Here is a 13399-nt window from a genome sequence, read left to right on the forward strand (position 1 = left end):
CTTGAAGGATCAGAAGGACATTTGGGGTCGATTTGTGCAATGTACTTGAAGAAATTCGAATTAATTGTATTTAATATGGAATAATTGACTTTCCATTAAATAATTTGATAAAAAATATTTCTATCGAGGTACGTTGGCATGCTATGCAATTGCGACAAACTTGGGATACTTGAGAATGTCCTTGAAGGATCAGAAAGACATTTGGGGTCGATTTGTGCAATGTACTTGAAGAAATTCGAATTAATTGTATTTAATATGGAATAATTGACTTTTTATTAAATAATTTGATAAAAAATATTTCTATCGAGGTACGTTGGCATGCTATGCAATTGCGACAAACTTGGGATACTTGAGAATGTCCTTGAAGGATCAGAAAGACATTTGGGGTCGATTTGTGCAATGTACTTGAAGAAATTCGAATTAATTGTATTTAATATGGAATAATTGACTTTTTATGAAATAATTTGATAAAAAATATTTCTATCGAGGTACGTTGGCATGCTATGCAATTGCGACAAACTTGGGATACTTGAGAATGTCCTTGAAGGATCAGAAGGACATTTGGGGTCGATTTGTGCAATGTACTTGAAGAAATTCGAATTAATTGTATTTAATATGGAATAATTGACTTTTTATTAAATAATTTGATAAAAAATATTTCTATCGAGGTACGTTGGCATGCTATGCAATTGCGACAAACTTGGGATACTTGAAAATGTCCTTGAAGGATCAGAAGGACATTTGGGGTCGATTTGTGCAATGTACTTGAAGAAATTCGATTTAATTGTATTTAATATGGAATAATTGACTTTTTATGAAATAATTTGTTAAAAAATATTTCTATCGAGGTACGTTGGCATGCTATGCAATTGCAACAAACTTGGGATACTTGAAAATCTCCTTTAAGGATCAGAAAAATATTTTGGGGCGTTTTGTGCAATTTACTGGAAGAAATTCGAATTAAGTGTATTTAATATGGAATAATTGGCTGTTTATGAAATAATTTGATAAAAATATTTCTATCGAGGTACGTTGGCATGCTATGTAATTGCGACAAACTTGGGATACTTGAGAATGTCCTTGAAGGATCAGAAAGACATTTGGGGTCGATTTGTGCAATGTACTTGAAGAAATTCGAATTAATTGTATTTAATATGGAATAATTGACTTTTATGAAATAATTTGATAAAAATATTTCTATCGAGGTACGTTGGCATGCTATGTAATTGCGACAAACTTGGGATACTTGAGAATGTCCTTGAAGGATCAGAAGGACATTTGGGGTCGATTTGTGCAATGTACTTGAAGAAATTCGAATTAATTGTATTTAATATGGAATAATTGACTTTTATGAAATAATTTGATAAAAATATTTCTATCGAGGTACGTTGGCATGCTATCTAATTGCGACAAACTTGGGATACTTGAGAATGTCCTTGAAGGATCAGAAGGACATTTGGGGTCGATTTGTGCAATGTACTTGAAGAAATTCGAATTAATTGTATTTAATATGGAATAATTGACTTTTTATTAAATAATTTGATAAAAAATATTTCTATCGAGGTACGTTGGCATGCTATGCAATTGCGACAAACTTGGGATACTTGAGAATGTCCTTGAAGGATCAGAAGGACATTTGGGGTCGATTTGTGCAATGTACTTGAAGAAATTCGAATTAATTGTATTTAATATGGAATAATTGACTTTTTATTAAATAATTTGATAAAAAATATTTCTATCGAGGTACGTTGGCATGCTATGCAATTGCGACAAACTTGGGATACTTGAGAATGTCCTTGAAGGATCAGAAAGACATTTGGGGTCGATTTGTGCAATGTACTTGAAGAAATTCGAATTAATTGTATTTAATATGGAATAATTGACTTCTTATGAAATAATTTGATAAAAATATTTCTATCGAGGTACGTTGGCATGCTATGTAATTGCGACAAACTTGGGATACTTGAGAATGTCCTTGAAGGATCAGAAAGACATTTGGGGTCGATTTGTGCAATGTACTTGAAGAAATTCGAATTAATTGTATTTAATATGGAATAATTGACTTTTTATGAAATAATTTGATAAAAATATTTCTATCGAGGTACGTTGGCATGCTATGTAATTGCGACAAACTTGGGATACTTGAGAATGTCCTTGAAGGATCAGAAAGACATTTGGGGTCGATTTGTGCAATGTACTTGAAGAAATTCGAATTAATTGTATTTAATATGGAATAATTGACTTTTTATGAAATAATTTGATAAAAATATTTCTATCGAGGTACGTTGGCATGCTATGTAATTGCGACAAACTTGGGATACTTGAGAATGTCCTTGAAGGATCAGAAGGACATTTGGGGTCGATTTGTGCAATGTACTTGAAGAAATTCGAATTAATTGTATTTAATATGGAATAATTGACTTTTATGAAATAATTTGATAAAAATATTTCTATCGAGGTACGTTGGCATGCTATGTAATTGCGACAAACTTGGGATACTTGAGAATGTCCTTGAAGGATCAGAAAGACATTTGGGGTCGATTTGTGCAATGTACTTGAAGAAATTCGAATTAATTGTATTTAAAATGACACAATTGACCTTCACGAAATAATTTGATAAAAAATATTTCTATCGAGGTACGTTGGCATGCTATGTAATTGCGACAAACTTGGGATACTTGAGAATGTCCTTGAAGGATCAGAAAGACATTTGGGGTCGATTTGTGCAATGTACTTGAAGAAATTCGAATTAATTGTATTTAATATGGAATAATTGACTTTTTATTAAATAATTTGTTAAAAAATATTTCTATCGAGGTACGTTGGCATGCTATGCAATTGCAACAAACTTGGGATACTTGAAAATGTCCTTGAAGGATCAGAAGGACATTTGGGGTCGATTTGTGTAATGTACTTGAAGAAATTCGAATTAATTGTATTTAACATGGAATAATTGATATTTTATTAAATAATTTGATAAAAAATATTTCTATCGAGGTACGTTGGCATGCTATGCAATTGCGACAAACTTGGGATACCTGAGAATGTCCTTGAAGGATCAGAAAGACATTTGGGGTCGATTTGTGCAATGTACTTGAAGAAATTCGAATTAATTGTATTTAATATGGAATAATTGACTTTTTATTAAATAATTTGATAAAAAATATTTCTATCGAGGTACGTTGGCATGCTATGCAATTGCGACAAACTTGGGATACCTGAGAATGTCCTTGAAGGATCAGAAAGACATTTGGGGTCGATTTGTGCAATGTACTTGAAGAAATTCGAATTAATTGTATTTAATATGGAATAATTGACTTTTTATTAAATAATTTGATAAAAAATATTTCTATCGAGGTACGTTGGCATGCTATGCAATTGCGACAAACTTGGGATACTTGAGAATGTCCTTGAAGGATCAGAAGGACATTTGGGGTCGATTTGTGCAATGTACTTGAAGAAATTCGAATTAATTGTATTTAATATGGAATAATTGACTTTTTATGAAATAATTTGATAAAAAATATTTCTATCGAGGTACGTTGGCATGCTATGCAATTGCGACAAACTTGGGATACTTGAGAATGTCCTTGAAGGATCAGAAGGACATTTGGGGTCGATTTGTGCAATGTACTTGAAGAAATTCGAATTAATTGTATTTAATATGGAATAATTGACTTTTTATTAAATAATTTAATAAAAAATATTACTATCGAGGTACGTTGGCATGCTATGCAATTGCGACAAACTTGGGATACCTGAGAATGTCCTTGAAGGATCAGAAAGACATTTGGGGTCGATTTGTGCAATGTACTTGAAGAAATTCGAATTAATTGTATTTAATATGGAATAATTGACTTTTTATTAAATAATTTGATAAAAAATATTTCTATCGAGGTACGTTGGCATGCTATGCAATTGCGACAAATTTGGGATACTTGAGAATGTCCTTGAAGGATCAGAAAGACATTTGGGGTCGATTTGTGCAATGTACTTGAAGAAATTCGAATTAATTGTATTTAATATGGAATAATTGACTTTTTATTAAATAATTTGATAAAAAATATTACTATCGAGGTACGTTGGCATGCTATGCAATTGCGACAAACTTGGGATACATGAGAATGTCCTTGAAGGATCAGAAGGACATTTGGGGTCGATTTGTGTAATGTACTTGAAGAAATTCGAATTAATTGTATTTAATATGGAATAATTGACTTTTTATTAAATAATTTGATAAAAAATATTACTATCGAGGTACGTTGGCATGCTATGCAATTGCGACAAACTTGGGATACATGAGAATGTCCTTGAAGGATCAGAAGGACATTTGGGGTCGATTTGTGTAATGTACTTGAAGAAATTCGAATTAATTGTATTTAATATGGAATAATTGACTTTTTATTAAATAATTTGATAAAAAATATTTCTATCGAGGTACGTTGGCATGCTATGCAATTGCGACAAATTTGGGATACTTGAGAATGTCCTTGAAGGATCAGAAAGACATTTGGGGTCGATTTGTGCAATGTACTTGAAGAAATTCGAATTAATTGTATTTAATATGGAATAATTGACTTTTTATTAAATAATTTGATAAAAAATATTTCTATCGAGGTACGTTGGCATGCTATGCAATTGCGACAAACTTGGGATACTTGAGAATGTCCTTGAAGGATCAGAAGGACATTTGGGGTCGATTTGTGCAATGTACCTAATTGATACGTATTTTTGAATTATATTTGTATATCTTAGCGGTTTCTAATTTCGTTTTGAATTTAAAATTGTTGGAAATGCATTTTATACAATATCTGCGCGTTTTGTATATTGCCTACTTTGAGGCGTAAACTCTTATTTATGTTTTGGTGTGTATTTAGGAGTTTTCTAATGTATTCATATGATTTTTAGCCCGAAATCACGCTTTTTAGTATAAAACTGCCAATATTCAACTTAAGTATAAAGTTTTATATATGTTTCCGGCCTAGAATTTTTCAAGGAATCCGATTCCGCAAAGTTATTTAACATATAAAGCGTTTTGAAAAGTTTAGTATAAGAAAGTATGGGAAATTTTGAGGTACGTTGAAAAACAAATATAGTTCCGGAAGGTACGTACTTGGTACATTACATTGGCGACAAAATTGGGAATTTTTACGAAGATTTTCGAAAAATCGACCGTCTATTCAGCAGGCCACCGATTTTCTAGGAAATATTGAGGTACGTTCAAAATCCCCGGAGGTACGCATAGGTACGCATTTGGTACATCAACTTAGAGGTATTTATTTTCAATTTTATGATAAGTGGCCTGCCAGCTAGACGGACATTCCTTTGAGGGCTACATGTTTATATGGAAAACATAATTGTAAATGACTTGTGAAACAAGTTATTAGCAAATTAGTCCCATGACATCTAAATTACATTTCCCAGAGAAAGTGATTCAGCACCCTCGTTTTAGTGCAAATTTCAAATTTTCAACTCGATAATATCCTCTCGGCAAACAGCGCAGTGCCAAAAAACAGATAGGCGCATGCGTGTATGACGACGAGCATTCTTACTCGCTTCATACTCGCTATCATATAAATTAATTAATAAGGAGAATTGCTTGACTTACCTCCGTCTGGGTCGGTATGTAGGGACAGCAAACCCTGCGTTGGTCGTTGTTGACGATCTCCCGCGTAGCGTAACCGGACACCACGCACGCCGCAAATCCGTTACCTATAAGATAGCTGCACAGAAGGGTGGCCAATTCGAAGCTGTTTGCCTTGCGACGCTTGAGAATGGTGCTCGGTGAGAGAAGACGAGTTGGCTAAGCACAAGGAGAAACAAAGAATATGCAAATCACATTAAAATGGTGAATATGTGGATGCTACGAAGTCGAAAGTATGAAAGATATTTTAAAATATATAAACATTGCTCAATATTTGACGCAGAATGCAATAGGTAATGGAAAACAAATCATTTACAAATCATATACGAATCCCGCTCAAGAAGATATTTCTTGATTTACTTACATCGTTAATTGTGTGTAGAGCAAGCAAAAGCTTAAGTTTACTGTTGTAATGAAATTACATTACAGTGAATCAGAAAGAACACAAGTACAACGCAACGCCGTGCATTTCCAGTTTCTCCCACGGTATATCGTTACACCCAGGATCTATTCTTAATTTCATTACACATACCCAAATTAAAAGCATCATGTAGAGCCGCGATCAACATTCTGATGTTGACTAAATACCGTTTAAATAGGATTATTTGCATATTACACATCCGAACTCTCGCGAACCCAAACTCACTCTCGACAGAATCCCCTTTGGTGAACTTTTTTTCGCTCTACGAGGACTGCCACTTTCACCCAACTATGCAAACAAGCGTTTTGATTTCTGCTGTCGTGCTGCCACCATGAATGGAACGGTACGGATGCTAATTTTGGTTGTAGATACAAATTTCACACTTCCCGCCCGTACGCAATCGGAGAACTGGGTGTGATTTCCCGAACTCAAGCTCGAGTTGCCAAAAAGGCTCACCGCACAAACCTTCCAGCAGATGCCTTTCATTTTCGCACTCCCGACAGTCATCCTCATCATCGTCGTTGTAGCAGCAGCAACCGTATACGACGAGCTTCCCTCGTGGCGATGAGGTTCGCAAAGCGCGCGCGAATCTCACTCCACTCTGCCCGCCACCCCTTTTGCACAGCCCAATAATGCTTTGGCTATCCCAAGCGGAGTGATGTCTGCCAGAGACCGTTTAGCACCCGTTCCATTCCGTTGGGTAATTCCGGGAAGTACATGATACCATTATATGGGCTCGCGTATTATTTGACTAATTTATTCATAATTCCCGTTGGCTCGATGGTTCATGTAGGCATTTAGGCAACAGTCGGTATGCAAATATCCTTACTGCACAGGTTACTATATTGGCGAAGGGTACATATTTGCAGTGCCCATTTCACACTCAATTACCGGAGTCGTAGTTGATCTAATTTTGAATAATCTGCTATCGGTTTCCTTAATGAAACGTATTTAGGAAATGTATCGTTCCATTTTAGACCTAAAACTGTTTCAGCATATTCGTTTGCGGTTTTATTCGCGATTGTAGCCAAAGTGGCAAGATGTAAAGTCATTTGGGGGCATTCATATTTGTCGCCTGCTGTTTGGTCGTATTTTTCCCTTGCATTATGTGAAGTGAGAAATAAGAAGTATGAGAAAATCAAACAGTAAGAAATGGGAAATAGGAGGTGAAAAGTGATACGTGAGAAGTTAGAAATGGGTACTGAGAAGTAAGAAGCATAGAAGGAGAAGGAGCACAATATAAAAACAAACAGAAATAACAAAGAAAGCAGTAGGAAGGAAGAAACAAATATAAACAAAATCCTGGTAAAAGCATTCTTTGGTAATATTGTCTTTCTCGTATGTAATAAAAATTGTTTTTTGGTCAAAACTTCTAAGCCAACTTCCGGCCAAAGAAGGAAGAAACTAGAAGGGAGATAAGTGAAGAAAGACAGAACAAGATAAAAAGAAGAAGGTAGAAAGAAGGAAACAGAACAAGCCGAACAGAACAATGTAGATTTTCTTTGAATATGATATCATATTTCATATTAACAGAAAAAACATGATTTTTTATGCATCTTTTCATTCATATTGCAATATAAATGTTTTCAAAAGGAGATAATAGTCTTAACCTTTTGTGAGTCTGAAATGTAGCGCAAAGCAATGTTGGAAACACTTAATTTGTTGAACCAAATTTTAAGATTGATTTTCTAAAATGGGCATATATACGGAAAATAATGAAACATCATGCATTTTACCTGTTCGTGTTTGATGTAATCTAAATAAGGACAGATGCTAAGCTTCTATAGAACCAGCTAAACAAAAAGCATATTTTGTCATATTTGGTGTCCTTGGTTAACACAAATTCCAAAACGCTCTTCGAATTTTTTGCTTACTTTTTTCTCACCAAGCTAATACATTTGCCATGATTTATGCCTCCACTGACTGACGAAAAACGATATGATTCGTGGAGGCAACAACGTTCCACACTGTACCCAATTGGAAGTGAAAGAAAGATGTAGGATCTGGATCTGCAAGAAAATCCGCTCGATGCGAAGGACCGACGGATTGGTTCGGCACGGTTAAATAAGAAAGGAGTGCAGCAGTAGGTTGTTCAATTTCTAATTTATTTCAAACAACCTCTATCGCACTTGAGACGCCCGGTTCAACAGTCCCAGAGCGAATATTTTCCGCTGGAAAAGGTACACCATTTGCCAATTTCATCATAGTTTCACGTACGTTGAGATTTCTTCTTTGATTGATTTCTGCCCGGCTGGTATGGGACTGTAACACGGTTTTTGTTCTTTTGGCTGGATACCTACTTTTGCCGATAGAGAGCAGCAAATCCACAAATTGTGTCCTCTTCTAAATTCTACCCTCGAAAAGCATATTGCGAAACATGTGGGGAGTCAAGAAAATTGATTGAAAATTGTACGAACCATTGCGTTGATGAATGAGAAGAAATTGAACGATGATGCCGAAATTGGAGGTGGCAAAAGGTCACGTTTGAATATTGTTTCTTTCAGAGTAGTAGCTGATTGAAGGTTTCTCATGCATTTAGGCAATGATAAGTGGTTTTGCCGGTAAGTTGGCAATTTATTTCTATATTCTTCTACATTATATGCGTCCAATTGACAATACGACATAAAGAAATCAACCATGCAACTTTTTCCCGATCTTTTGCATAGAAAAGAAATTAGCTCAGAATTAGTTTAAGACCATCCTCTTGACACTTTGGCAGGAAAATTCCTCCGGTTTTGTAAAAAAAATGGATTGCAATTTGTCTTAGAACTAGCTTGCTTGGGGAAGATCCATTAATTACGTAACGCAAAAAATTATCATTTCCAACCCCCCCTCCCCCCCATGTCACACTTTTTGTATGAAAAATAAAAAAAAAAAATGTGTGGATTGTCACACTCCGGAAACCCCCCTCCCCCCTCTGAGCGTTACGTAATTTATGGATGCTCCCTTGTGAACTTTTATGATAAGAAGTTGAAGACAAGCATCACAGAATCCAAAGCTAAATTCACCCACGTTTTCAAGGATGCACCACTTATTACGAAGGCAGCGGACAACTTTTGTTTCTAGGCTGTGTCTCATTAGGACAATTAAATTTAAAAGTTAGAAAACCTTCTGGGCATAAGACCAATAAGATAGACAAGGGTTATTCGATGATCATTGAAATGTCACTTATTCCGATTCCGAGATGCTTGTCCTTAAGGATCTTGATTAAAACACCATAACCATAAGAAGAATCTATCTATCTAGATAGAATTTTTATAACGTATTTTTAAGAGTATTCGGATGAGACTGACTGGTAGTTCAGTTTGCAAAGGCCAAATCAAAAGACAAACAGACATAACACACCAAACATTCCATCAGGAAAATTCATAAGGATTTTTTTATGAATTCCATTAGAAATTGGTTCGAAAGTTCCTGCGTCAATTGATTTAGGTATTTTCCAATTAATTGCACCAGTATTTATGTCATTCGAAACGTTTTTTTATCTTTATTAAGAAGATTTTCAGCCCTAGGCTGGCTCGTTTCCTAAATTTGAAACTCTAGGAGGAGATGCTTAGAATTCCTTCAAATTTCTGACGAAATTTTTTGAAAAAAGTCGTGAATGAACTTCCGAAGAAATTTTCGCAATTTTCTTGGAATCCCTCTTTGCATTTTTAAAGGAATGGTCTGAGGAATTTCCAAAGGATGCTGCAGGAGATTTGCTGGACAGGACAGAAAGTGTGGAAAAGCGGGCATCGAGCGGCTACCTTCTATCAAAGTAGTGGCGCCACCAACGAGCTGGGAACCGGCTTTATAGTGCTGGGAAAGATGCTCCAACGCAGGTGGGAGCCAATCAATGCTAGGATGTACAAGAAGAGCAGCTTGGCGCAGCGTCTCTTGAAGATGGCTTGAGAGATATTCGATCCGCTATTGGTAGCACCGCAACCACTGCCTTGGCACGGTGCCCCTGGATCAGAGAAACGACTGGTATGACGGCGAATGTGAGCAGTTAGTAGAAGAGAAGAATGCAGCAAGGGCGAGATTGCTGCAGCACCGCACGAGGCACGATATAAACAGGCGCGGAACAAACAAAACTCGATTTTCCGGAGCAGAAAGCGTCAGCAGGAAGATCGAGGCCGTGAAGAGACGGAGCAACTGTACCGCGCTAATGACACACGAAAGTTCTATGAGATGTTGAACCGTTCACGTAAGGGCCACGTGCCACAGCCTGATATGTGTAAGGACATAAACGGGAACCTTCTTACGAACGAGCGTGAGGTGATCCAAAGGTGGAGGCAGCACTACGAAGAGCACCTGAATGGTGATGTGGCAGACGAAGATGGCGGTATGGTAATGAACCTAGGGGAACGCGCGCAGGACATAATTCTACCGGCTCCGGATCTCCAGGAAATCCAGGAGGAGATTGGCCGGCTGAAGAACAACAAAGCCCCTGGGGCTGACCAACTACCAGGAGAGCTATTTAAACACGGTGGTGAGGCACTAGCTAGAGCGCTGCACTAGGTCATTACCAAGATTTGGGAGGAGGAAGTTTTGCCGCAGGAGTGGATGGAAGGTGTCGTGTGTCCCAAGCTGGATTGTAGCAACTACCGCGCAATGACATTGCTGAACGCCGTCTATAAGGTACTCTCCCGAATTTTATGCCGTCGACTAGCAACAATTGCAAGGGGGTTCGTGGGGCAGTACCAGGCGTGTTTTATGGGCGAACGCTCCACCACGGACCAGGTGTTCGCTATTCGCCAAGTACTGCAGAAGTGCCGCGAATACAACGTGCCCACACATCATCTATTCATCGACTTCAAAGCCGCATATGATACAATCGATCGGGACCAGCTATGGCAGCTAATGCACGAAAACGGATTTCCGGATAAATTGACACGTTGATCAAGGCGACGATGGATCGGGTGATGTGCGTAGTTCGAGTTTCAGGGTCATTCTCGAGTCCCTTCGAAACCCGCGGAGGGTGACGGCAAGGTGATGGTCTTTCGTGTCTGCTATTCAACATCGCTTGGGAAGGGGTAATACGAAGTGGTACAATTTTCAATAAGTCCGTCCAGCTATTTGGCTTCGCCGACGACATAGATATTATGGCACGTAACTTTGGGAAGATGGATGAAACCTACATAGGGCTGAAGAGGGAAGCCAAGCGGATCGGAGTAGTCATCAACACGTCGAAGACGAAGTACATGATATGAAGAGGTTCAAGAGACGACAATGTGAGCCACCCACCGCGAGTTGGCATCGGTGGTGACGAAATCGAGGTGGTAGAAGAATTTGTGTACTTGGGCTCACTGGTGACTGCCGAAAATGATACCAGCAGAGAAATTCGGAGACGTATAGTGGCTGGAAATCGTACATACTTTGGACTCCGCTCCGACGCTCCGATCAAATAGAGTTCGCCGCCGTACCAAACTGACAATCTACAAGACGCTCATTAGACCGGTAGTCCTCTACGGACACGAGACCTGGACGATGCTCGTGGAGGACCAACGCGCACTCGGAGTTTTCGAAAGGAAAGTGCTGCGTACCATCCATGGTGGGGTGCAGATGGCGGACGGTACGGGGAGGAGGCGAATGAACCACGAGTTGCATCAGGAGAACCATCCATCGTTCACACCGCGAAAATCGGACGACTGCGATGGGCCGGGCACGTAGCCAGAATGTCGGACAATAACCTGGTGAAAATGGTTCTCGACAACGATCCGACGGGCACAAGAAGGCGAGGTGCGCAGCGGGCAAGGTGGATCGATCAGGTTGAATATGACTTGCGGACCCTCCGTAGACTGCGTGGTTGGCGACGTGTAGCCATGGACCGAGCCGAATGGAGAAGACTCTTATATACCGCACAGGCCACTTCGGCCTTAGTCTGAATAAATAATAATATAATAATTTTCAATTTATCGGTTCTGATTAAATATTTTTATTTAAATTTCAATCGAAATAAACGTATAACGTTACAGGCTTGCAAAAGCATTCTTCGCCTAGCAAAAATCTTTACGTACCGTCAGTAACATTCAGCCACCAAAGTGATTCTTACTGGATGGGAAAGGGCCGTTTGGCCGAATACCATTCGGCCGAATGTCATTTGGCCGAAAGGCACTAGGACGAAAGTTGTTTGGTCGAATATACCATTTGGCCGACTAGACGAATAGGCCGAGAGTTATTTGGCCGAAAGGGTCATATAGCCGAATAGGTCATTTGGCAGAATAGAACATTTGGCCGAACAGGACATTTGGCCGAATAGGTCCTTTGGCCGAAAATTCCATTTGGAAAAGGACATTTGGCCGAATAGGGCTGTTTGTGTCGTTTAGCAAGTGTTGATGCTTTCTGTCGAAGTCCGTAAAATCGTCTCAAATATCGATACGTCGATACGTGGTTAAAAATCTATCAAACCGAATAATATTGGCATTAGCAATACACACTGAAATGGTCCCAAACTCTGAACCATTTGGAAACGACAGTTTCTTATTATTCATGACGAACAACGACGGGCAAGTAACGGAGCAAGAGATCTGTGTATTAGTGGCGCAATCGTTCGGGATAACAAATAATAGTTCGATTAGAGTTAAGAAACTTGTTCCTAAATGGGAAGAATGCGATGCTATGCATCATTTCAAGTTATGCTTGATAATAAACATAAGCCCGTCTTTAATGGTGTCTCACAGTGAAAAGTGTGAAATAGGAAGTTAGAGTGATGAGTGAGAAGAAAGGCATCTCTCTTTTCGCTCTACGTAGTGAGAAGTGATAAGTGAGAAATAAAAGGTGAGAAGTGAGACGTCCCACTTCTCATTCCTCATCTCGTACTTCTCACTGTGAAAAGTGAGTAGTGAGACGTCAAACTTCTCACTTTTCACAGTGAAAAGTGAGTAGTGAGACGTCTCGCTTTTCACACCTCATTTTTCAAATGACCTATTCGGCCAAATTTCCTGTTCGGCCAAATGTCCTATTTGGCTAAATGTCCTATTCTGCCAAATGTCATTGTCGGCCAAGTGTTATATTTGGCAAAACTTCATATTCGGCCACATGTCCTATTCGGCCATGCAATCACACCATTGTTCTCATAGGTTATTGTTATTGCGCGAAGTGGTGCCCCACCAAATAACAATAGCTGGCGACACCAGTGCATATTCAAAACAGGCCTTTAGATCGTTGGTTACGCGTGTCGATCTGAAAGCACCACTTCAGGTATCTCTTGGATATCCGCGAACGGCTTTCATACGCAGATTCTGTTACAGTAAAACTTCCATGAGTCGATATTGAAGGGACCTTACATTTACAGAACAGGCCTGTAGATCATTGGTTATGCATGTAGATCTGGAGGCCTCCACTTCCGGTAT

The 13399-nt window shown here is 38.5% G+C and overlaps 1 protein-coding gene across 1 annotated transcript in view; it reads right to left on the reverse strand.

Moving 5' to 3' along the window:
• LOC134204231 (coiled-coil domain-containing protein lobo-like) overlaps window positions 1–13399 on the reverse strand; it is an 80464-nt gene that overhangs the window by 54360 nt on the left and 12705 nt on the right. The window contains exon 2 of the mRNA XM_062679058.1: window positions 5609–5803. Within this exon, the coding sequence (XP_062535042.1) occupies window positions 5609–5803 (195 nt within the window). The remainder of the gene's footprint in view (window positions 1–5608; window positions 5804–13399) is intronic.

The sequence above is a fragment of the Armigeres subalbatus genome, unplaced genomic scaffold (assembly GCF_024139115.2).
Source record: "Armigeres subalbatus isolate Guangzhou_Male unplaced genomic scaffold, GZ_Asu_2 Contig465, whole genome shotgun sequence".
In the NCBI taxonomy this organism is placed as follows: domain Eukaryota; kingdom Metazoa; phylum Arthropoda; class Insecta; order Diptera; family Culicidae; genus Armigeres; species Armigeres subalbatus.